The sequence below is a fragment of the Gouania willdenowi genome, chromosome 8 (genome assembly GCF_900634775.1).
Source record: "Gouania willdenowi chromosome 8, fGouWil2.1, whole genome shotgun sequence".
Taxonomy (NCBI): domain Eukaryota; kingdom Metazoa; phylum Chordata; class Actinopteri; order Blenniiformes; family Gobiesocidae; genus Gouania; species Gouania willdenowi.
Window position 1 is genome coordinate 2,808,779 of NC_041051.1, and position 25,600 is coordinate 2,834,378.

A 25,600-nucleotide genomic window follows, 5' to 3' on the forward strand; every position below is an offset into this window, starting at 1 on the left:
CGGACCCTCAGCGTCGAAAATAAACACCAAAGGGGTACCCCGTGTGTGGGACACTGACGCTAAGGGGTACCCCGTGTGTGGAACACTGACGCTAAGGGGTACCCCGTGTGTGGGACACTGACGCTAAGGGGTACCCCGTGTGTAGAACACTGACGCTAAGGGGTACCCCGTAGGTGGGACACTGACGCTAAGGGGTACCCCGTGTGTAGAACACTGACGCTAAGGGGTACCCCGTAGGTGGGACACTGACGCTAAGGGGTACCCCGTGTGTGGGACCCTGATGCTAAGGGGTACCCCGTGTGTGGAACACTGACGCTAAGGGGTACCCCGTGTGTGAGACACTGACGCTAAGGGGTACTGACCGATGGTTAATATGTGATGAGTTGAGAATGATACTGTGTTTTTCTAACATGTGATGCACTCGTGGTGTTCAGGCTTCTCAGCATTAGTGAGAACTCTCCACTAATCCATACTGTAAGTGCTGCTGCTCATGTCTGTGTAAAGCAGGGGTCCCCAATCCTGGTCCTCAAGGGCCACTATCCAGCATGTTTTAGATGTTTCCCTCTTCCAACACACCTGATTCAAATCATCAACTCATCATCAACTCATCAGAAGCCTGATAATGATTCTGACCCCCCCCCCCCCCCCCCCCCCCCCCATAAAAAAAAAAAAAAATCGTCTCACATCGTTATCGTGAGCCTCGTCTCGTGAACTTTGCATATCGTCCCACCTCTATTAGAAGGCTATTATGCATCGTAATGTGTGCGTGGCAGCCGGAGTTGGAGTCAGTGCGCGCGCACGAGCCTGTTGGAGCAAAGGTGAGCACGTGCCTTCACCTGTCACTGTCAGCGGCTCACACATAGCAAACTAAACAACACATCTACAGAGGGAAGTCTGCACCGAGGCTCGCTTTTCCCACCGCCGCAGAGTCCGTGAATGCATCACCGTTCACGGTCTGAGCCGCGGAGCCTCGCGCAGCTGTTACCAATAGTTACCGGAGGGTGATCATGTCAAATGGGAAAGAGACGACCGCAGCTGAGGAGTGAGTACACAACAACAACAACACAACAACAACACACAGTCACACACTCTGTGACCTTTTTCTGAGGAAACACAGGAACATTGTTCCATGTAAAGTATTTGTTTGCACTAAAAACCCGTTACTGGACAGGTTGTCTTTAGTTTTGCGTAGGAATAAGTTTATTATTTTTGCTTAATTTTGGGTTTGAAAGACTTTATGAACGTGTTGTTGTTGTGTGTAGTTGTTGGGAGTGCTGCAAGCTGTTCAAGTGTGGAGGAACTTAACGCACGTGAAAGGAAATGGGTTGTTTGAGTGAATATTTCTTAGTTATTAGAGTTCAAAATGTAAAAAAAAAAATGGCTTAGATTTGCTAAAGAATGTTGATGTGAAAAATGAAACAAAAAGCTGTTAAAAACAAATATAGAGCATATAACTATCACAGATGATAAAAAGTTATGAAATGTATATTTGAATAGAATATAATAAATTGCTATTGTTAAATTTCACTAATGGTAGATGTGTCTTGTATTTGCTCAGATAAGCAGGTATTAAAAAAAACATGACATTTTAAAAAAGCAGGACAACCAACCGTTGTTTCTGCACCGTCACTGTTACCCTCCAGTTCACACAGCTGCTTTGCATTTCTTGTGTGTTCACTTTAACGTCCATATTTGCTCAACAGCTCCTCCAAGCTGACCCTAAAGGAGTGCCTGGATGAGTGCATGGAGGCCTTGGATCTGTTCCTTAACAACCACTTCAATGAGAGCCTGGAGAGGCTGCGGCCAAGGTAACGGAACGGGCAACGGGTCGGCTCCAGGTCCCACTGAGGCCCTAAGGTGACATTCACTGTGGGGCCCTTTGCAGCAGGGATGTTTGGGGACTTAGTGCCCTCCCTCACAAGCTTTACTTCTCCAGGATATGAAGTGTTTGCTGAAGCTGACGCCCAAAGCATGAGTGATTCATGAGCTAACACTAAGTCAACCCTGCAGAACAAACACTACACACTATACAAATGAGGATTAAACACGTTACAGGAAGAATAAAGACATTTTTACACGTTATCTTCTCACAACAGGAAAATGTTCTACTTGCAGTAGCTGCCTGCTGCTGCATGTGTTTGCTTTCAGTGACGTTGAGCCCATGTTTCCCACTGCAGAGTGAATGAGAGTATGTACCATGCTCTTATCTACGCTACGGTGCTGGAAATGCAGGCCATGATGACTTTCCAACACGATGACATCAGCAATGCAGGAAATACCATGAAGAACGCCCAGGAGGTCTGCCAGAGGTCAGCAAGTCTGGACTCAGTTTAACCTGTATTCTAATTCAGGGTTTCTCAAGTGGGGGTACGTGTACCGCTAGGGGTACATGATGGCACTACAGGGGGCACTGGAGAGAGAGAGAGTGGAAAATTAACTAATAGTGTCAGTCTTGGTCCCACCCCAGGTGACCATAAGTTATAAAAACTATAGAAATAAATCTATTCAAGAGCAACTTAATCAGTGTTTTTCAACCTTGGGGTCAGGACCCAAATTTTAGAGAAATTGAAATAGATTTTTTAAATTTTGTTATTTTTTTAAATGAAAACAACACACAATCTTAAACAACTGTTTTTCTATACTTTCACTTTCTATACTTTTACAAAAAAATAAATATCTGAGCTCAAACATGATTGAAAACTAATTTTAGGGGTCTTTGGGGTCGCCAGTAATTATTGATATCAAAATGGGATCACGATCTAAAAAACACTGTGAACCACTGCATTAAATACTGTTTATTTCCACTTATTTACAAAATGAGATTTGATCCATCATTACGTTCTATAGTTTTTTAATAGTTTTCTAAGCTAAATGGACAAAAGCGGTACTTGAGCCAAAAAAGTTTGAAACACTGATTCTAATTCACACAATCAAAAAAAAATTATATATACAGTATATATGTATATGTATATATATGCTTTTACTCACATTTTAACTATAGTATTGTTTCATTTTAATATATAATATTATGATCACAGAAAACAAAAAGAGTAATTGATTTCCTGTAATATAAATGACAATATTACGCCCCTCTGTCATGGTTCAAGAATCAGGTAGTGCAGCTTTAAGCACGTTTGGCATGATTTCAGGAAGTTTAATAGCAGAGTAAAGTTAATGGTGGTTAAAAATTGTGCCTGCAGAATAGAAAAGATATTCTAGTGATTCCTAGGAGCAAAATTCACCAGGATTTCCCAGCATTGCACACGTCCTGTGCGTGTTGGGTCACTGCCAGCCTGTGAAGGAGAAAAGATGGCGTTGAGCGTTCATCAGTGTTTTAATAGAGCTAACCATTGAAGTTCACTACAGGTTCCCTTTAGGAACCATTAGCTTTGAGCCTGAGTTCTGTTCTCTTATTTAAAGTCATTTCACACTGCAAACACACAATTGATACAAATATAGTTGCCAGTTCTGGGAGCTTCAAAAACAAACCAGATTTTTGGAGTGTGACACAAATGTATTTAATTGTTCTATGCTGGCCAAAAACTCGTTTTAATCGATTTATCGAATTTGTAGATGAAAATTATTTTTATTTTGCAAATTCAAGTTAACCCAAGTTAAAACAATATTTTTTTATTATTATTATTTTTTTTTTTTCCCCCACCACAGTTTTTTCAGACTTTTTCAGGTTTTGTCCTTGTGGGTTACCGTAGCGCGATGTGAGCCAGCCCCCTCTTTGTTTACATGTGTTTAGTAGGCTATATGTGTGCCACAGGCATGTTCAATGTGTTATTCGCACTATGTTGAGATGCTAAAGGAAGAGTTTATTATTTTTTTATTTGTAATGTTATAAAATATGTAGTTATATGATTTCTTAATCAGAAAACTTTAAGCTACTGTGAAGTTACTGTTGCACTTTTGTTTAAACGTGGGTTAAAGCTTGAAAATGTTGAATGACAGAGTCTCATTTACTTTTTATTTTGGGATTGTTTTATACATTTTAACTCTTGAGGACAATCACAGCAATAAAGTTGTACTTTTGACAATATATCTGATGTCTGCAGTCATTCTTAAGTGCATTGAAAAAAAAAAATTAAATCGAAACTCAAATGTTTCTTTTTTTTAGGCAAAATCACCCAGCCCTAACTATGAACAGTGTATACCGATTAATATAGAAATAAATGGGGTATTGCCCTTGTTTTAAAGTTACCAAGATTGTCAGAGAAGTTTGGACTGAAATGCAAAATAGAAAATGTATGTTGTCTGTGCATGCGTGAGACTAAAATACCACTTTTTTTTTTGCCCAATAGGCAGATTTATTGACAACTGCATCTGTTCAGGACAAAAACTCCTTTTTTCACGTTTGTTTCATTTTGCAGATTTCGCCGAAAGTCCTCCAGCAAGTCAATAGGAGAATCACTCTCAGAAGGTAAAACGCTTCATCTAATATGTAATTATTAAACTGTGTTTTTCATACTGTGTGACTTTAAATACACATGCATGTGTGAGCTGCACCATGCACACACACAGGGTGACTTAAAACATGGATGGAAGTTTGTTTTCACTTAAGTTTGACGTTAAAGAATGAGATTAGTCTAATTTTGATTGAATATGCCTCGAAACAAGACTTTTCCAGAGTGTTTTGTCTGCTGTCCAATACTCTAAATTAACCAAACAAATTTCACTGATATGATTCATAGAAGTTAATTACTTGCTGCAACAGTTTCTGACTGTCTGACATCATGTGATGTTTATTTGTTGAAAAGCAATTTTTTTGCTATCCATTGGGGCTAAACTTAATGGCAGAATAGCTAGTTGAGTGATAGCATTTTGCTAATAAGCATTTTGCATGTGTTTACCTCAACTCTCAGAAGCTCTATCATCACTTCCTTCTCAGTGTGGAAAAGTTTCTTTTTCAAAATAAAATGCCAGTAAAGATGGCCATCCAAACAGAAAGGGATGTTGTGTTCTTGCGGCACCTGCTAACAATGAAGGAAACAGCTGACTCATCTTAAATGAATGCTGACAGCACAGGAAGAGCTTACCGTCTGTCCAACAGAACACAGACAATATGTTCCAACTAATTTCTTCTAATCTTAGTTTCCCTTTTCTTTTTTCATTTGAGATAAAGCAGTAGTATGTAATAGTGAATATTAGTGGTCCGTGCACTGATCCCTGGGGGACTCCGTCAGGGCTAATTCGTTACAATATGTTGTAAATGTACTACTGAGGATGCTGCCCCCGCGACCCGGAAACGGCTAAGAGGGAGAAGATGGATGGATGGATGGATGGATGGATGTTGTAAATGAATGGCAACAAATTGAGTGGATGACTGATGATTTAACATTTTAGGTTGACATCCTATTAACAAAATCATGTTTGAGCTTGCTTGTATCTTTGATTTGTAATTAGTCACTGTTTTTACTGTGCTCGTTTGATTGATACTTGAATATGTTTGTGTTTATATGGGTGTGTTTATGCAGAGCAGCTCCATGCAGAAGTGTGTTATGCAGAGTGTCAACTCCAAAGAGCTGCTCTCACCTTCCTACAGGTACAGTGACTTTCCTCTTCAAACCAGTTCCATGATGTGAGCCATAGAAAAAGTCTCATGATTAGAATAAATCAGGATTTTTATGTATACTGTAGTTCCAAAGATAGCTGAAATAAAACACAATTATTAAAGATGAGATTTTATGTGCATTACTTGTTGTTTTTTGTCCCATCAATCATGTGTTACACTGAGCAGCCATAACATTATAACCACTGACAGATGTAACACAACAGTAAAATAACCTGAATGTGAAAGAGGGACAGCATTTAGAATCTAATATGAAGTAGAATCTAGAATATGAAGTCAGCATTTAGACTCTAACCAATGTAAACAATAGCATTGTCATTAATATTGTCATTTTTATGTTTTTGTCATTTTGTGTGTTTTCACTGTCATTTTGAGTATTTTTCTATCGTTTTATGTTTTTTTTGTTGTCATTTTGTGCATTTGTGTTGTTGTTTTGTGTGTTTGGTATGTTTGTTTTTGATTGTTTGTTTTGTTTTTGTTTTATGTATTTTTGTCATTTCTTGTGTTTTTGGAGTAATTCTCTGTTATTTCTTTGTGGGCAGCACAAAATCAGACCAAGGGCCCCCAGTTTCCATGTCTGGTTTAGAGCTTTTCCATAGCTGCCATTGGGCCATATGTCATGGCTGATCACATGTACAGTTGCATGCATCAAGTATTTGTTGCTACATTTTTACAACACAACAGCCTAGTCCACATTTTTAACCACACTTGGGCCGTGAATTAGACGACAACATTTTGCTTCTGTTTCTTTTTCCAAAAGGTTCCGCATTCACACGGCAACATTTTCAAAATGATCTCTGTTTACATGAGACCGCGGGAAGCATAAAAAATGATGTAGTATACATGCCAACCAATAGATGGCGGTATGATTTTGTAATGAGCCAAAATAAGCACATGCACAGAAACACTTCCTCTGAACACAAGTTAGAGTAGAGTTTTAATCCAACCTACAACGATGGACCCGACCCAGTCTGAGGCCGACAGAATACGGCCCGAATAAAGCCGATCTCTCTTTAATCCTGTTCTCATTGCTGCCCGAGACTATTCAATTTTGTGCGCGGTGCTCACATGTCAATTGATCCGAGGCGAGTTTCTTTAATAACTCATCTTTATTTAAGTACAGCCACCAATTGTCAAGTACTCCCACTTAAAAAGATGAGAGGCCTGTAATTTTCATCATAGGTAAACCTCAACTATGAGAGACAACATGAGAAAAACATCCAGAAAATCACATTGTAGTATTTTTAATGAATTAATTGGTCAATCCCTTGGTAAAGTAAGTATTTGGTCACCTACAAACAAGCCAGACTTGTGTCTCTCACAGACCTGTAACTTCTTCTTTAAGAGCCTCCTCTGTCCTCCACTCCTTACCTGTATTAATGGAACCTGTTTGAACTGGTTATCAGTATAAAACACACCTGTCCACAACCTCAAACAGTCACACTACAAACTCCACTATGACCAAGACCAAAGAGCTGTCAAAAGACACCAGAAACTAAATAGTAGACCAGCACCAGGCTGGGAAGACTGAATCTGCAATAGGTAAACAGCTTGGTGTGAAGAAATCAACTGTGGGAGCAATTATTAGAAAATGGAAGACACAAGACCACTGATAATCTCCCTCCATCTGGAGCTCCACGCAAGATCACAATGATCACAAGAACGGTGAGCAAAAATCCCAGAACCAAACGGGGGGACCTAGTGAGTGACCTGCAGAGAGCTGGGACCAAAGTAACAAAGACTACCATCAGTAACACACTACGCCACCAGGGACTCAAATCCTGTAGTGCCAGACGTGTCCCCCTGCTTAAGACAGTACATGTCTGAAGTTTGCTAGAGAGCATTTGGATGATCCAGAAGAGGATTGGGTGAATGTCATATGGTCAGATGAAACCAAAATATAACTTTTTGGTAAAAACTCAACACGTCGTGTTTGGAGGAGAAAGAACACCATACCTACTGTAAAGCATGGGGGTGGTAACATCATGCTTTGGGGCTGTTTCTCTGCAAAGGGACCAGGACGACTGATCCGTGTAAAGAAAAGAATGAATGGCACCATGTATATTGATATTTAATATCATCAGCAAGATCATTGAAGATGAAATGTGGCTGGGTCTTTCAGTATGACAATGATCCCAAACACATCGCCTAGGCAACAAAGGAGTGGCTTCGTAAGAAACATTTCAAGGTCCTGGAGTGGCCTAGCCAGTCTCCAGATCTCAACCCCATAGAAAATCTTTGGAGGGAGTTTAAAGTCTGTGTTGCCCAGCAACAGCCCCAAAACATCACTGCTCTAGAGGAGATCTGCATGGAGGAATGGACCAAAATACCAGCAACAGTGTGTGAAAACTTACAGAACACGTTTGACCTCCGTCATTGCCAACAGGGTACATTACAAAGTATTGAGATTAACTTTTGTTATTGACCAAATACATACAGTATTTTCCACCATAATTTGCAAATTAATTCATTAAAAATCCTACAATGTGATTTTCTGGATGTTTTTCTCATTTTGTCTCTCATAGTTGAGGTTTACCTATGATGAAAATTACAGGCCTCTCATCTTTTTAAGTGGGCGAACTTGCACAATTGGTGGCTGACTAAATACTTTTTTGCCCCTCTGTATGTTTTAGTTCAGCTGTAAAGCATGTAACTGCTGTAACACACACAGTTCAGAGAGATGCTCTCTACACATGTAACACACACAGCAACACGAGTCAAGAACAAGTCGTTTATGCATTTTTATAACATTTATCCATATACCAGAGGACAGCCTTCATTCACCTCTTCGGTAAACATTTGTCTTTCTCACGTTCATTCAGGGCTCTATGTTCCCATGTTTTTTGCCAATAATAATAATGCATTTGATTTTATATAGCTCTTTCTCATAAACACTCAAAGCACTTTACAGAATTAAGGCATTATTCTTTCACTCCACATTCAGTGGTGGTAAGCTACTATTGTAGCCACAGTTGCCCTGGGGCAGACTGATGGAATCGAGGCTGCCATCGTGCACCATCCAACCACCACCGACACTCACTCACATACTACTGTCATACTCCTCAATGTGGGTGAAGTGCCTTGCCCAAGGACACAATGACAGATACCACTGCAGCAAATGTCCCCCACTGTGGCCCCTGGAATTCTCAGTGGTCTCCATCAGACTACTAACCAGGCCCAGACCTGCTTAGCTTCAGACATCTAACCAGATCAGTCAATGACAGACTGGTATGGCTTTGTGCATATTTTCCCGTCTGCTTAAGTCCTTTAACTCTTACGTTCTTCTAACCCTTGAATAAGTGCAGCGCCCCGATGAGGTGAAACATTATATTGCACTAGAAGATTGGACTTGGTTACAATTTAAGCCACATGGACTCATAATATTGCAAAAGAGACAACCAGAAAGAATCTATCTAAAGTAACACTGTCACAGGGGTGGGAGGAGTCACACAAGCACGTCAAAGGATTGACCATCAGCATTTCTAATATGTTCATATTTACCAGTTCTTGACGGGACAAAATGTGTTACATTTCACTATATTTTATCCATACGTCCACTCTTTTTTTTGCAGTTACGGTGGGTGCTGCGTCATGGAGCTGATCAGCTGTGATCACCCGAGTTGCGCCTCGGCTGCTGCTGCTCGATTTATTAAAACTCTGACAGACGTCAGACTTCTGTCCACGTTGGTCACAGTGATCCAACTATTTTCCTACTATGTCCAACGTAAAGCCACAGTTTGATTAACTCCAGTAAATAATAAGTGAAACAAGCTGTCATATGTAGAGGTTGGTGAAATGTGCATGAGAGGATGGATACCAGAAATATATTTAAATGATGTTCAGCTTTAGTTTGGACTCGCTCACATCAGCTCCATAAGGCATTAAACAATTTCACGCTTTAGAGCAGGTACCGTATTGATGATGATGATGATGATGATGCAGGAATGGAAGAAATGAATAAGATCAGGCTTTCCACACAAACAAATGTTAATCTGTCATTGGTATGAGGGGAAAAGAGAGATTTTAACTGTGGCTCGGACAGAAGAATGCGGCCAATCCTCTCACCCTGCAATAATCTGATCAATGATCTGATCAAATCAACCTGTTACATTGTTTATCAACAAAGGGGAAACGTTTTTAGACAGCCCAGGAGAGGGAAATATTTTCAAAAACCTCCACTCTGGAGCCCGTTTTTAAAACGCTGTTGCGTTAAAATGGACCGACCAAACGCAACAAAACTATTGCTTTTCACTTGAAACGTTGTGTAAACAGGGCCTTAGTGCTGTTCATACTTAAAGTAATTTCTCACTGTCTATTGCAGGATGAAAACATGGTGAGTTTTATCAAAGGTGGGATCAAAGTACGAAACAGCTACTTGATTTACAAGTAAGTAATCTCACATAATGTGAGACATGGATATCCAACCTCTCGTTTGCCGTGACAGATGTTTATAAGTGATGTGTAAAATTGGCCTAAAGATGTTATTGTGTTATGACTAAAGGTACTATCTTGATAGAAATAGCCCTCAGTATTAGGCACACGTAACTATTCATTCACAAATTGGGCATGTAAATATTCTCGCATAAACAAAAATAATTCTTACAACTTTGCAAATTTGAGTTTGAGAATAACAATGATATTTGTTGGTTTTCTTCCAGTGGAAAGGATAACATCACTGTTAAAACTTCTTCATGAGGTCACAGGCATTATGTGTAGAGTAAATATACATAATTCAAATATGACGTGTGTCCAAATTACAACTGTGGATTCCATCTTAAAAAAAACACTTGAATAAAAATGGTCTTAAAGTTATAAATTAATATTAAAACAATGTGTAGAATACTTACATGTTTATACTTCGTATCACCAATATTTTCAGTATTTGCATTGCAGATCTTTACTCGACACATAATGCCTGTTTCCTTGTGACGTGATTTTGAAAGTAATTTAACATTTGTCAGATTTGTATTTACAGGCAGAAAATCCACAAATGTGCCTGTGATTCACAAATATGTTAACACACCATGTGTGCACTTATGTGCATGAATATCTGCGGCATACATCAATGCCCTTGACATTTATATGTACTGTAATTCCTTTCTCATCCAGGTCTGTAGGTGGCAGTATTGGGAACATAATTAGGTTGCAATTGAATTGTGTCTCGCAGGAATTATTTTCCATGCATAAAAAATTGCTTTGAAAAATAAATTAAGTTATATTAAAGGGAAAAAGTTCATAGCAAAGGTAGTAGCATGATCACAATTCTAACACATATTCATGCAACTGGCAGCTTGGTCGCCCCCTGGTGCCTGTGGCCTGTATGTATCTGCATAGCCTGCATACAGCAAGAAACAGTGCTAAGGATACCCATGTCTGTGTGCCTACATTACTTTGTCGTTGCTTTGCAGCATCATATTCTCCTTCTTTCACAATGTTGTTGCTGCTGCTATTGTTGGAATCTCACATCATGTTGCTGAACCTGGTTGTGCCTAATGCTGGTAAATGTTTTCATCCAGAGAGCTGCATTCCTTCATAAAGTCTAACAACTGTGTCAAAGGACCCAGCCACCTTCACCTAGAGGGAGGGATATCCTTTGGAGTCGGGGCCTTTAATCTGGTATGATACACATGTATATTCATCTTTTTATTGTGAAATGTTTAGTCAAAGCATTCTGATTAAAATAAGGATAACTATGGTAAGCTTGAAGGTTTTTGCTCTAAAATATGTTGTTTTTATGTTTAGGATTGAGAAAAATTGGCAGCATTTTTCAAAAATAGTTTGCACTACGTCAGTAATGGAAGGATGTCTTATGATTCAGTAGTTAGATTCCGTGCAGAAGATGATCAGGTGGAAAAACAAGAGGAGTGAGACAAAGTCCGCTTGTTGCTGTTAAAGCTGCAGTATGTAACTTTGTTTTGGCATCATTTGGTCAAAAATCCATAATCATCTTTGAGCATATTGTAATTCAAAGTGTTCTGAGTGGACAGTGAATTTCTTCTCCTTCTCCTGGCTCTGTAAATGAAGTTTATAAATCCAGGAGTGTGACTGGATGTCAGCCAATCAGAGATCTTTCTGCAAACACATGTGCTCCATGAGCTATTTTGGGCGTTCTGTTGGCTGCTCGACTGAAGTCAGGTGCGTTCAAGGTCCATAGGTAGTGAACGTGCATTTGCGGACATTCCATCAGAAGTCCCTATGACAGCGTTAGACACAACAGTTACACGGCAAATCAAGCAGAAAAAAGCAGACCGATGTTGAGAAGCAACAGAATAAAGTCACAAACACTGAAGAGGAACAAACCGCTTTCGCTTTACAGAATCAGAATCAGAATCAGAAAGGACTTTATTCGCAAGATACAGTTTAAGAACAGTAGAAGACACACATCAACACACCAGGCGCCATTTGCGGCGCTCACATTTTAGATGAAAAGGTAGGACAAAAACAGGAGGAGAGGTGATGAGGGACAAGGCAGGTTTGAAACTGAATACCCTATTGGAGTAGACGGTGTTAAACATCTTTTTTGAGCAAATTGTCTTGTCTATGAGGCTTATACTTTGTCTTTATCTGATCAATCGTTGATCACATTCTGTTTTCTTGCAGACTCTCTCTCTGTTCCCTCCTCGGATACTCAGAGTGTTGGAGTTTGCAGGCTTCTCTGGAGACAAGGTGACACCTTTAGTATTTGCATCTGTGATGCGGTGATAGATTGTCCAGGCTGATTAGTGTGATCTCACTGTAGGAGTACGGCCTCTCTCTGCTGCGTGATGGAGCGACGGGGACCAACCTGCGCTCCATGCTGTGTGCCCTGCTGCTGCTGTGCTACTACACCTTCCTCACATTTATACTAGGTGCTGCTGTCATCATAGGAATATATCAGATGATAAGCTATGCCCTAAAACACCAACATCTTCATCATTCACATAGTTATCTGAGATGTAATCATGAAGCGTTAGGATTAATATTTTTATGTTTATTTTTTTGACAGGGACGATGCCATTCAACATATACAGTATACAAAAGTTTGCAGCTGATGTGATGCACATAGAGCATGTTGCTAATGCTAGTTGACAACTCCTGTCCCTGGTTGGGTCTTTCTACTATACTCAAAACAATGAAACTTACACACCTACAATACAAAGATTATAAAAACATTCACATACACACACAGCTATTTGCAAATGGATACAATGTTGATTTTCTTTCAGCATACAGGTGAACATTTTAGAATCTGATATGGTGTTGAGTTCCATTGGTAGTGGATTCCACAGGTTGGTACTTTTGAAGATGAAGGCAGACTGACCAAATGAAGTCCTGCAGTGTGGGATCTGACAGTTACGATTGATGGTTATTGATACCTTTGAATATTAGTTTGACAAGGCAGAAGCTTTCAATGCCTGTATGGTAGGTCAAGAACCAACCCAAGATATTTGAATTCTGTTACAGATTAAATGCTTTCATTTTGCAAATGTATTTGATAAACATTTAGTTTTCTAATTGAAAAACACATTGATTCTATTTTGGTCACTTTCAGCACCAGCTGGTTATGGGTGAGCCACTCATTCGCCTCAGCCATACACGCGCTGCCTGCTCAGGTGACTTAGCGGGTGCATAAAAAACTGCATCGTCTGCATAGAGTTGACAGATGACACTGGGGCAGATGAGGGGCAAGTCAATTATGAAGAGACTGTGGAATGCCTATTTGGATGTTTCAAATTGAAGACTTATCCTGGGCCACATTAACACACTGTTCCCTGTCCAAACCAGACCACTGCCTCAGTGGAGATGTTAAAGGATGACATTTTTGATAGAAGCCGACTGTGACTGACTGTTTCAAAAGCCTTTTTAAGATCTGAACATGTTTACATGTTGTAAACCCAGATTAGAAAATGACTGGGCAGATTCGTCCCACAGGTCTTAAATTTGACATGTGATGATGGGAACTTTGGACCAATCAGAGACATTCTTAATGCAATCATTGGCAGTTTGGTGTCATTTATTCACATTTTATTGAACAAGTTTACCAAAAGAAGTCGCATATCTGTACTGGTTTGTAGGGACTGGTGAAGGAGAGGTGGCTGCTGCTGAAAGACTGTTGAAACCTTTCCTGCTTCGTTATCCACGGGTGAGCATTAATATAAGATACAACACACAAACGTGCATTTCATTGTATTGGGATTGGAATTTTAAACATTGGAAAAAAAGCAGCAATCCTCAATGTGACTCTCAGTCTTGTAAAGTTAGTGCTTGTGTGTTTTACTCCACCTTAAACCCACATACCAGCCTTTCCCAGAGAGCAAACTGAAAACCCTCACAGAAACCTACTATAAATGTCTCCTTTAGGAGTGTTTTACCATGTGCATGTTTGCTGATGACAATAGGGATCTCTCATAAAACCTCTGACCTTTGGTTTTCTTTTCATCTAGGGGGCAATTTTCCTCTTCTTCGCTGGCAGAGCTGAAGAGATCAAAGGCAACATCGATGAGGTGGTTTTTAATCAGCTGTATAATTAATAATGGAATGACAGCAGCATCATTAAGGCTTTCATGGAGGATGAGTCTGAGTTAATGTTTAATACTTGTGTCATTCCACTGTGTCTCCAGGCAGTGGTGCTCTTTGAGGATGGCTGCAAGGCCCAGCAGATGTGGAAGCAGTTTCACCACATGTGTTACTGGGAGCTGATGTGGTGCTTCACCTACAAGCGCGCATGGAAGATGGCGTACTTCTACGCAGACCTGCTGAGCCAAGAGAGTCGCTGGTCCAAAGTAAATGACCCCAAACCCCACAGAGAAGCTGAGATAATCTGTAAATGATTGTGTGAGTGTGTTTGTCTCTTCAGGCCATGTATGTTTACATGAAAGCTGCTTACCTCAGCATGCTGCCTGAGGATGAAGCCAGGCCTTTTGGGGAGGATGAAGTTGACCTTTTTCGGTAACTCTCCCGCAAGATTTTTTTCTCTGTAAATGTCAGCCAAAATGTAAGGGTTTTATAGGCCTTTCATGTCAGGTTTATGTTCTTCTTGTAGTTGGAGTGACGAGTAAAGTCTGCATGTTATATCCTGTACCCAAACAGGGGTACCCAGGGGTACGCAGGGGGTACTTGGAAAGATTTAAAAATAATCAGGAAATTTCTCTAGTTCCTTTTTAGGCTGTTTCTTGGACAAACTCACCGTTCACTAACTGTACTATTACTCAATAAAATACTATATTTTCTTGTAATTAATTGAAACAGGATTATTTTATGCTGTAGAGGCCATTCTATCACACTTCTGACAATAGGGAACAATAATTAGCTAAATTTTACAAAGGTGTATTTGCTTACTATTGAAGCAATCACATAAAATTTGTAGTTGAACTAAATTCCACTCATTATTTGAAATCTGTAGATTAAAGGTCCATAACATGCTATTTTTCACCCATATCCATTTGTTCTAAGAACCCCAAAAACACAGTATTTGAGGTTTATTTTCCCAAACTCGTCTGTTTTCCAGAGTTTTAGCCTCTGAAAACTCACTTTCTGACCAACTCTACAAACAGGCTGATTTGCGGCCTACTTATGCATATTCATGAGTGGGCGTGTCTATAGACGGGACACTGACTTCCCTGCATGTCTCACTGTTACAAGAGGGATCAGTGATCCCCAAAGCAAATTTATTTTTGCTATCCGCACACAGTTGTGATTGTTTTCTGCCAAAAAACTGCACATTAAAGACACATGGCTATTTAAGCAGCTATTAAGCAGTCTCCCCTCCCCGCACAGCCGAGCTCACCCTGCTTTATAAACACCAGACAGAGCGAAAACATGATCGCAACTACACGTATCAACAGCGGCAGAAACAACAGCCTTCGATGTGCAGCGGTGACAGACTGTGGAAGCACTGCGCGAAGGATGCTGACATGGTCACCTTTGTGGGCGTGTCTGTGTACATGTCAATCACGGCAGAGAGCTTCCTGGAGGCGCGGCTTCTCCAGCTCAGCGCCGCGTCAAATTTTAATGTTTAATATTTTCTCGTACACATTTTCTATTGCTATTGATCACATCTCTATTGAGATATATAGTTATTGTTTTATTGCCCAGCTCTAGTTTCTCATACATGCTGGTTTTGTAACTTATTCTCTTATTTATTGATTGATTTGTACTTTATTTTGTTGCTTTTGCATCTGTCGCAGTCGTGTATACAGCCTACCATTGCTGTTTAATTGTATTTATTTTGCCCAGCTACGGTGATGGGTGGGGTGGGCATTTGTTTTTAACACATCCTTCTCACACTTGTGTCATGTTCAGACAAGTACCTACGTTGAAGCAAAAGATCGCTGGGAAGTCTCCTCCAACAGAGAAGTTTGCAATTCGCAAAGCCAGGCGCTACAAAGGTCCCAATCCCATCAAGCTGCCAGTACCAGTGCTGGTAAACACACACACACACACACACACACCCTCCTCACCCAAAATGTTTAGTTATGATGGAGCTTTCTCATTGTGTTTGATGGATGTAGTCATCTGAGCTGGTTCCTCACAGGAGATGATGTACATGTGGAACGGGTTCAGTATGATCAGCAAGCGGCCGGAGTTGACCGAGGGCATGATGGACACTTTGATCCAAGTGGAGCGTGCGGTGCTGGAATCACCAGGTATACCACGTAACTCATAACCTCAGAATCATTGCTCACGTGCATCATATGACGACGACTCTCACTGACTTTTTGTAGAGAATGAGTACACGGCGGATGACCGCTGTGTGATCCACTTACTGAAGGGTCTGTGTTTCAAGAACCAAGGTCGGCTCGATGCTGCTGATGAATGCTTCAACAAAGTGTGCTCCAGGTGAGTGAGTGAGTGAGAGCTGAGTGTCGTATCCTGTCCAATCACAGCAACCATCTGACTCAGAGCGTAGCACTATAGTCACTACCACTCTATGGATGGGTGTCGTGACACAGACTAAATGGTGGTCCATTATACACTCAACACTCACACACACAATTCCAAACCTGCATACGTGTTTACGCCTGCACGCATAATATATAATTAAGTGTTTACATGTCACATACACAGGGATCAATAGTGAAGGTCACCTGATCGTTAAAGATTCACTCACGCCACACGCCACACCTGTGTGACTGATATATTTGTGTTTATTAGGTGCACATCCAGGTGTGGCGTAGGTGTGCAGACGCTTTAATGTGTATGCACATTAACTCACTCAGTGCCCCCGACAAGATATCTTGTCATTTCAAATCCAAACGCTCAGCACCATTGACGAGAAACTCGTCATTTGCGTTTTTTCACGGGGATTACTAGAAAACACCCTGGCGGAGGTCTCATCAATATCTAAGCTGTGGGGTGTTGTAGTGACCAACCTTTAGATGATAGATTAGCCACTGATGCTACCATTAGCTGGGGAGGAGAAACAGGAACGAGTGAGATTATGGTGCTACAGAGTGATATTGTGACATGTCCAGCAGTTCACAGCTCCACATATTAACACAGAACATGTGTGGACCTGAGTAGATTATTAATAATGTTGTGATCATGAGATAAAACCATCAACTAACCGGGCTAAACGGGTCATTGCTGTGTGTCGGGAGGAAGAGGAAGTTTCGTGTGTGTGCAGACTGATGGGAGGGAAAGTTGGAGGAACGCCAAAATACAGTAAGAAATCCATTCAACTCTGACATAGATAGATAAATAATAATAATTTTGCCATCAAAAGCCCGGTCTCAGTGTTTTTTTTTTAGTTTTATATAAGGAAACAATGTTCAGATGTTAGAGTTGTCCCTAAAGAAAAAAAAATAGCTTTAAAGTGACTGACAGCGTTTTTTTTTACAAAAAGGCTTTTTTCTCAGCTTTTTGCTCTGAAACTGAAGATTTGTGTAAAACGTGCTCTATTCAACAGCTGATTACAAAAGAACGGAACAAGCCAGAAACAAATGGTTTTTTTTTTTCATGACAGTAGAAGCTTCAATCTTTCAGAATCTGGTGTCAGATTTCAGATAGTCAGAGTATAAAATATTCTGTGGGTCTTTAAAATCAGTCAAAATGCTCAAAAACGGCTGGAACTGAGAGGGTGGAAAATCTGAAAATGGCTAGCACTGAATGAGTTAAAGCACACATGCGGGGGTGACTTGTGCATTGTGCCCGTGTACCCATTCTAAGTCTATGGAAAATGCAGATCAGACGTTAAGACGTGCAGGCGCAGGGTACGCGTTCGTTGGACTGGTGCGCATTCATTTAGAATGGATCCACCCCCCATAGCGTGCATGCGTGGCAGGACATCATCTATGCTTTTGAGGCAATTTTCCCTCAATTTTGAGGCACTTTCCCTCAATTATTTCATTATTATGCACGAGAATTGTGATTAGTGATGGTCATTACCCTGGTAACCAGAAGTGTGCCAATACGTCGATTATTGGATTGATCACGATTCGAGACGTGACAATTCGATAACGATTCATAAATGTTAAAAATCTATTTTTTTTTCTTCATAATAACTAAATGACAGGAACACGACCACTGCTCGCTGAATGAAAGTGAAAGTTGCGCTTGCCGCCCGGACCAGTGGAAGCAGCTAACTCTTTAGCTACAGTTACTGAGCGTGAGATTTACGCATCCGGATTAAAAGCAAAAATTTTAGAAATCGAGTGTTGTATGATTTCAAAGTTGGCCAAGAGGTATCTGTGCATTTCTGGCATCAGTGGAGAAATGCGTCCTTGTTGGGCGCATTTCCTTCGCTGCGGTGCGCCGCGACCGGCTCCAAGGCCTGGAAGGACCCGGCGGTGGAGGTACCTGTCTGGCCACAAGCCACTAGGTGGTGGCTCGATGTCGGCCATCCATCTGACCCGTCTTCAAGCACGAACACGTAGGAGCACATTTAAACCTCCTTAAATTCCACAAGTGTTATGAGAGCTGATGTTGTAGGTTTTATATGGTTTTAAAGCTGCTTTGATTGTGCACAGCAAAATGTTTAGTTTCTTGTGGGATTTATGCTGCACATTTAAGTTCTGTTTGGAAGTCTTTATTTTCACTGAATAAGCTAGCTTTTATGTTTATTCAGATTAAATTAGCTGAACAAGCTAATATTTTAGTTATTTTTATGTTATACAGTATTTAAAAAAAAAAAAAAAAAAAAAAACCCCGTGGTTCATGCAGTTTGTCCCCTGAAGGCCACCGTAGTTTTTCTTCAGTCAGATTGCACTATTTGCCGTTGAGCTGTAGGGAAAAGACAAAACGAGCCTGGCTTGTTCCCCGGAGCGTGTAGTATTTATTCAACAACGTTGCAGGGCTGGAGGCAACACAAACTCTCAATGACATGCTTTAACTCCGCCCACTCCACACATCCACAGGTTGCTCACCTGATTAACGGCTAATCTCCCAGAGGGGCCACACACATTTAACGGCTGGATTTTTGTCTTTAAAGTCATAAGTGAGTGTATTTTTGTCTCCCTTTCTTAACTTTATGAGTATTTGAAGTATTCTGTAATATACAAACAGGCAACGCTGAGGTCGCCTCTAGATTTCAATGCAGTGTCTTATGTTGGCTCTGTCATGGTCATGCATGGGTTCAATAAAAGTTTCTGATCATGATTAGCATCCACATATGTATATGTATATATATATATATATATATATATATATAAGACAACAAATTACATCGCAAGCATTAATGATAAACATTTTCTCATTATTCATGTTTATTATTGTGTTTGGTCCCTTTTATAAACATGTAAATGTGTAAGATTGTGGCAATAGTTTTATTCTATTCTAAGTCCCCTAAGCCACAGAAAACACAAAACAACAGAAGGAAGTTTGAAATTCTTTTTCATTGAATATGATAAGATGTTGAGTGAAAATGTGCGTCTTTCCAAATCATGGCAAGAATTAGTAATTTATATTTAAATAACGTGTTTCAATTTTTTTTTCCATTTTAGAATTTATTTTAAATGCCTGAATTGATATACTGTATTTAACTTTAAGTGTAACATTTTACAACTTTAAGTTGTAACAGACTGCAGCGTCTGTAACAGAATGTAACGTCTGTACCAGACTGCAGCGTCTGTAACATCTGTAACAGACTGCAGCGTCTGTGCATCTGTAATAGAATGTAACGTCTGTACCAGACTGCAGCGTCTGTGCATCGGTAACAGAATGTAACGTCTGTAACCAACTGCAGCGTCTGTAACAGAATGTAACGTCTGTACCAGACTGCAGCGTCTGGTACAGACGTTACATTCTGTTACAGATGCACAGACTGTAACGTCTGTACCAGACTGCAGCGTCTGTGCATCTATAACAGAATGTAACGTCTGTACCAGACTGCAGCGTCTGTAACATCTGTAACAGACTGCAGCGTCTGTGCATCTGTAATAGAATGTAACATCTGTACCAGACTGCAGCGTCTGTGCATCTATAACAGAATGTAACGTCTGTACCAGACTGCAGCGTCTGTAACATCTGTAACAGACTGCAGCGTCTGTGCATCTATAACAGAATGTAACGTCTGTACCAGACTGAAGCGTCTGTAACAGACAAGGCCCGAAAACTTCCCTAAATAATATAGGAGTGTGATGATATCTCGATACGGCGATATATCACAATATTTTTTCACGCAATCGATTATCGATATGCTCACGCTATCGTTTTTTTTTTTTTTTTTTTTTCAAAACCTTTTCTGCTTGTTCATTAAAATGTACAGGTACGTCTTCACAGAAAAGTTATCACTGTTTGTTGAAGGAACCAATATATTGTTTACTGGAATATTTCACTATAATGATGTCACTGGTAAGAAAGACCCTATTTATTGTTTACAGAAAGCACTATTACAGATACTTATTCATTTACATTGATATGTTGACACTTATTTTCACTAAAATAGTGTCACTGTTCATAGGACACTTTTTCAATTTATTGTCTTTCAGAAAAATATAAATAATTGTATTTTTTCACTCAATCTTTTCTTTCTTGTTATGTCATAGACTGGTCTCGAGACCAAGACCGTTCTCGACTACTACAACACTATTGTGAGATAATCGTTATCGTGAACTTTGTATCGTGTATTGCGAGGTACCAAGATGTTCCCACCCCTAAAATAATGAGTTCACCTGTGAATGTTTTTGTGCTTGAGCAGGAACACTGTGAAGTCTCAGATGCTGCTTTTCACCTTTGTCACATGTTCCACTGCTGTAACGACTGCACTAAAAAACTTTTTCATTTATTTACATCATTATTGAGACCTATAAATAAATCATCTTTTTTCTGGCCTTCATCACTATCACACATCTCTTCCTTGTTCTGAAATTCCCTCTTCATCACTTCTGCCTACGAACGAATCCCATTGGTCTGCAGACTCGTTATCATGCAAAAACCATCCATGCACTCCTTTGACCATTTATGTGCAGGTGAGCTCTGCACTGGAATATAAATCAGATTTTTTTTGGCGTAGCACATATTCAGATTGTTGACGTACTTCTTTCACTTTTAGTGTAGATTCCACTCAGTGTTTGATAAAAGAAGCTCCTGAGAAAGAATATAATGCATGGATGGATTAGATCATGATCAATGGTGTATTTGTTCTCAGAGTTCTTTAGCAGCTCTGTTTACTTTGACTTTAGTTCCAGTTTCTCCGTCAGTATTTCTGAACCCCCCCCACCTCATCTAACATGTTTACACTGATAACGGCTTGTATTGACAGAGTTGTGCTTGCTTAGCCTCATTAACGTGTCCAACTCTCCGTGTGAGTGAGGCACATGTCAGGAGCAACGTGACTTAAAGTTAATCTGCTTTAGCCAATGAACGAGAAGAAGCATTTAACAACCGATTGTCTTCTTTTATATAAACTAAAGTGGCATGAGTACACAATTCATACATTTGATTAATACAAAATTTGAAGTTAATTAATTATTGGTTCTTTGACAAATGAGGAAAATGTGATTATCCAAAAACAGGTTTTTGGTGTTGTGAATGTAAATAATTGTGCTATTATTGATTCAAACTGTAAATGTGGTGGTTTTGTGTTGTTGTCGTCTCCTCTGAAGGCCTGGGGTCATTGTCTCATACTGCAGGGTTTTCCTGTGTTCACTGGCTGTCATTTTCCCTTTGGTTTTACAAACCCTTCATAGAGTAATAATGCATGATGTTACCACCACCATGCTTTACTGTGGGAACATTTCACAACCGTTTCACTGCCTTTTAAATGTAGTCACAGACTGATATAAACATGTTGATTAGTTAGCTATTTGTTTAAGATGTTTTTACATTATTAACAATTTAAAAAATTGGCCTCGACTGAATTGTCTAACTAAGGAGCCCACGTGTATAATGTTATAGCTTAATATTATTTAAGCTATTAGGTGTCATTTAATTGACTTAGATTGTTTATTTTATATTAGATTATGTCTTGCATTTTTACTTCACTTGCTTTGCAGCATTCTGATTACATTTTATTGTAGCATTTACTTAATAAAGCAAAGTTTGATCTGAGGGCCACATTATTACCATTTATTTATTTATTTACTTGCACTCATATGAAGAAACATGACAAGATAACAAAGAAAGGATTGTGCAGGAGAGGAATGAAGATAAATAAAATATCCTCAAAAACACAAATTGCTAAATGTTCTTAAAAAGAACATTTAGAATATTTAAAGAACTGAAAAAAAAGACTCAACAGAATAAAGCTGTATTGTAATGGAAACGAGAGTGAGGTCATTTTACAGTGTTCATTATATGTTGTTGCTTAGACTAATGATACTGAATTACTTTAGCCCTAAATGTTTATGTAGAATGATTTATTGAAGATTTGTCAAGAGAGTTCCAAATTTCAAAACCGCAAACTTTTATAAAGCATTTATGAGTAGATGTAAGACAATATGGTAAATGAAAGTTCATCCTACTAATTATTGAATAACAGTGATTGTCTGCTGAAAACCTAAAATAATTTAGGAAGGTGTTTGGGATGTCTCGTTGGTGATGAATTCATTTGGACATAAACATGTTTGGAGCGTTTTAATGGAAAAGATTGACAATAATCTGTATTTCCTGAATAAGAGTGCAGATGGAGTTTGGATGGTTGAGTTAGGAATAATTCTTATAATTATCTTTTGTAATAAATGTTTTTGGTTAAGCTATGAGGGATGAGAAGTGGCCCAGACAATGTTACAGTAAATCAAATATGGATAAATTAGGCTATAATAGTGTTATTAGACAGAGTTTACTAAGTAAGAAATTATTCTAATAATACTGTAACAATTTCATTATTTCTTTGCACACACAATCATTATATTTTTTTCCCAGAACAAGTTCTCGTTGACTATTACACCAAGAAATTTAGTGCTAGAGACTATTGATTTCAATGTTATTAATTAATCATTTTGAGTGCTGTATAGCATTATTCTAAATGCTGACATTTATAATGACCAACCAGAGCATTAACATGGGACACAACAAAGGGTTTTATTGTAGTTTTTGGAGTCATCTTTGTTTGTTTTTGTCCTTTTTTTTTTGTCATTGTGTGTATTCCTCTATCATTTGGTGGAATTTTTAGTGACTGTGTTGTTTGGAGTCATATTTTGTGTATTTTTGTTTTGTGTAATTTTCTGTCATTCTGTTTTTTCATTGTGTGTATTTTTCTGTTCTGTGTATTTTGTGTTCATTTATTGTATTTTGGAGTCATTTTGTGTGTTTCTGTTTTGTGTCATTTTCAGCTTTGTGCTTTTTTCATTGTGTATTTTTTCGTTGTTTTGTGTTTGATAATATTAATGATCAATAAAGAGAAATGTTTATTTTTTATGTCACGTACAGGCTGATGGTTTGCCTCCTGATGGCTACAGACACTTTTTCACACACTTCTTCCCTCGCTGTCTGTGCATTTATATCAACCATGGCTCTTCTTACTTTTCCCAGTGAGAAAAAAATCAAGTTTGATCATTACCTGGTTCCCAACTCGATGGTGGAGCTGAGCCTGCTGTACATAGACCAAGGCAGGAGAGACGAGGCCATTAAACTGCTGCACAAAGCCAAGTAAGCACCAGTGTTCACTTTGGAAGTCTCTCAAATTTACTAGATTGTAAAATATTTTAATGATAAATATTAGAAAATGTAAAGATGACATTAATGAATCATTAAACAGTATTTTTTTAATGAATGATTAAGGCATCACTGTCAACAAATAATAAAATAATGATTAATGACTGTGATGGCAGTAAAAATACAAAGCATACCCTACATCAGTGGTTCTCAAAATGTTTGGCTCGAGTCCCCCTTTCTCTTACCTTTGAATCCAAGTACCCCCTTATGTCCAACCACAACATGTTGCTCAGAATTCTATGAAAAACAACTAATATAGATCATAATGATGAAACAGATTTTACAGAATCTTATTTTGTAAATAAGTGAATGAAACAGTATTTACAGTAGTGTCTCCTGAATAGATTTATTTCTATAGTTTTTATTATTTCCAGTCATCTCCCTCCTGATGGGGGACCAAGACTGACCTTTGTGTTTTCACTTCATCTTCTAAATAAAATAATCATTTTATGTGTCAGTCTATTTTGTTGTCTGTTCTTTTTTCTGTATATTTTTCTCTTAATTTGTGTTTTTGGTGTTGTTTGGTTGTTTCTGTTATTTACTGTATTTTGTAGTGATCTTGTATTTTTCTCCCATTTCGTTTGTCTTTGTTGTTGTTTTGTGAGTTTCTGATGATATTCAGTATTATAGATTTTTTACTAAATATAAACATTAGAAAACCCCATATTTTTAATGATTTTTTTGTTAATTCCTCTTTCCTCTCAAGTACCTCCTGTAGTGCCATCGCGTACCCCTAGGGGTACATGTACCTCCATTTGAGAAACACTGCCCTACATCATATTGTTGGTTTGAAAAGAAACCTGCTTTGAAAAAAATGCTTATTTTTACAGACCTTATTTTTTGTGCATGGGGGGATTTTCAAAATGATACATTTTATAAACAATGCTGTTAAAGTTCTTTCAGACGTATTTTTTACAGTGACTTATTCAGCAAACAAGGTTTCCATCAGAGAATAATAGGCCTTAATTTTCCCACCCTACTTTTAAAACACTACATTGTATGAAATCAAATATTTTAAAAATGAGATTCTAGATTCTCCTGAGAACGATGGCACCGGACACGCTCAACATCTCTAATGTGGCCCCCCACAGGGCTGAAGTAGAATTGTTAGTGTTAGTAAGAGACCACCAGGTCGTGTCACTTTTTTTCTGATAAAATTGTGCAAACTGTTTTTGTTTTCCAGACGTAACTACAAAGAGTACTCCATGGAGTCACGGACACAGTTTAGGATCCACGCTGCACTGGCTAAACTTAAAGCTGATCCAGGAGAGGATGAGGAGGAGGAAGAAGACACTCAGCTTTAGAACATCTATGACGGCTCACTCAGTGATATGATATACATGATAGCTGCTTTAACCAAAGGTTCAGCTTTCTCAAACATATCAACTCTAGGTTCATATTTTCCACCAGGTTAACATCACACTGATCAGAATGTTATTAAAAAGCTAAAATGTTGTGTTCACATCTTTAAGGCAGACTTAAAACCACTAATCCATGGACTGATTACTACATTACAACTAATGGACATTTGTTTGCCAGGTGGTCATAATCATATAGATGTTTGGCCTAAGCTGCAGTTTGCACAACTGGACTAAAAAGTGAAGATTTAACAGGTTTAACTAAATCAACCCAGATGTTTACGTCACTAGGAATATTTAATATCAGGAGAAAAAACTAATTAACTTTATCCACGAGTTCTTTTGGATTCACTGAATTATTAATAAAACAAGGTGTGTGTTATCAGGTGGTTTTTGCACATTTTTTTAAGGGAGCACTTAAAAATAAATCAGCACAGTCAAAGGTGAACCTACAGTTTGTTCAAATTCAGGTTTTGTTTTTGGTAAATGATAATCAGGGTTGAGCTTTATTTAGACTCAGTGTAATAATGTTGTTCTAAAGTCACTTTTACCTTTGATGATGTGAATCCTAATAAACACAGTTGTCATCTCTGGA

General features: G+C 38.9%; 1 protein-coding gene across 4 annotated transcripts; it reads left to right on the forward strand.

Annotated features, from left to right (window-relative positions):
• Nucleotides 1-814: 814 nt before the first annotated feature.
• Nucleotides 815-25,600, forward strand: LOC114468352 (tetratricopeptide repeat protein 39A). Of its 4 annotated transcripts, XM_028455193.1 has the most exons (18): nt 815-1,042; nt 1,704-1,808; nt 2,178-2,309; nt 4,377-4,426; nt 5,481-5,548; nt 9,897-9,961; nt 11,092-11,191; nt 12,176-12,241; nt 12,315-12,423; nt 13,630-13,697; nt 13,999-14,058; nt 14,176-14,337; nt 14,412-14,503; nt 15,857-15,977; nt 16,089-16,200; nt 16,279-16,393; nt 23,465-23,581; nt 24,831-25,600. In XM_028455193.1, exons 1-18 carry the CDS (start codon nt 1,008-1,010, stop codon nt 24,949-24,951), a joined length of 1,698 nt encoding a protein of 565 aa, XP_028310994.1. In that variant the 5' UTR covers nt 815-1,007; the 3' UTR covers nt 24,952-25,600. The 4 variants fall into 4 exon arrangements, with proteins under 4 accessions (XP_028310994.1, XP_028310997.1, XP_028310995.1 ...); XM_028455196.1 differs by lacking the exon at nt 815-1,042 and having other exon boundaries at nt 1,720-1,857; nt 5,486-5,548; XM_028455194.1 differs by lacking the exon at nt 815-1,042 and having other exon boundaries at nt 1,726-1,857.

Excerpts from the sequence above, each read along its gene's own strand:
- LOC114468352 (XM_028455193.1), top strand. The coding sequence starts at position 1,008 with ATGTCAAATGGGAAAGAGACGACCGCAGCTGAGGA. Across the intron at positions 1,043-1,703 it reads GAGACGACCGCAGCTGAGGA|CTCCTCCAAGCTGACCCTAA; the intron begins GTGAGTACACAA and ends TTTGCTCAACAG. Across the intron at positions 1,809-2,177 it reads CTGGAGAGGCTGCGGCCAAG|AGTGAATGAGAGTATGTACC; the intron begins GTAACGGAACGG and ends TTCCCACTGCAG.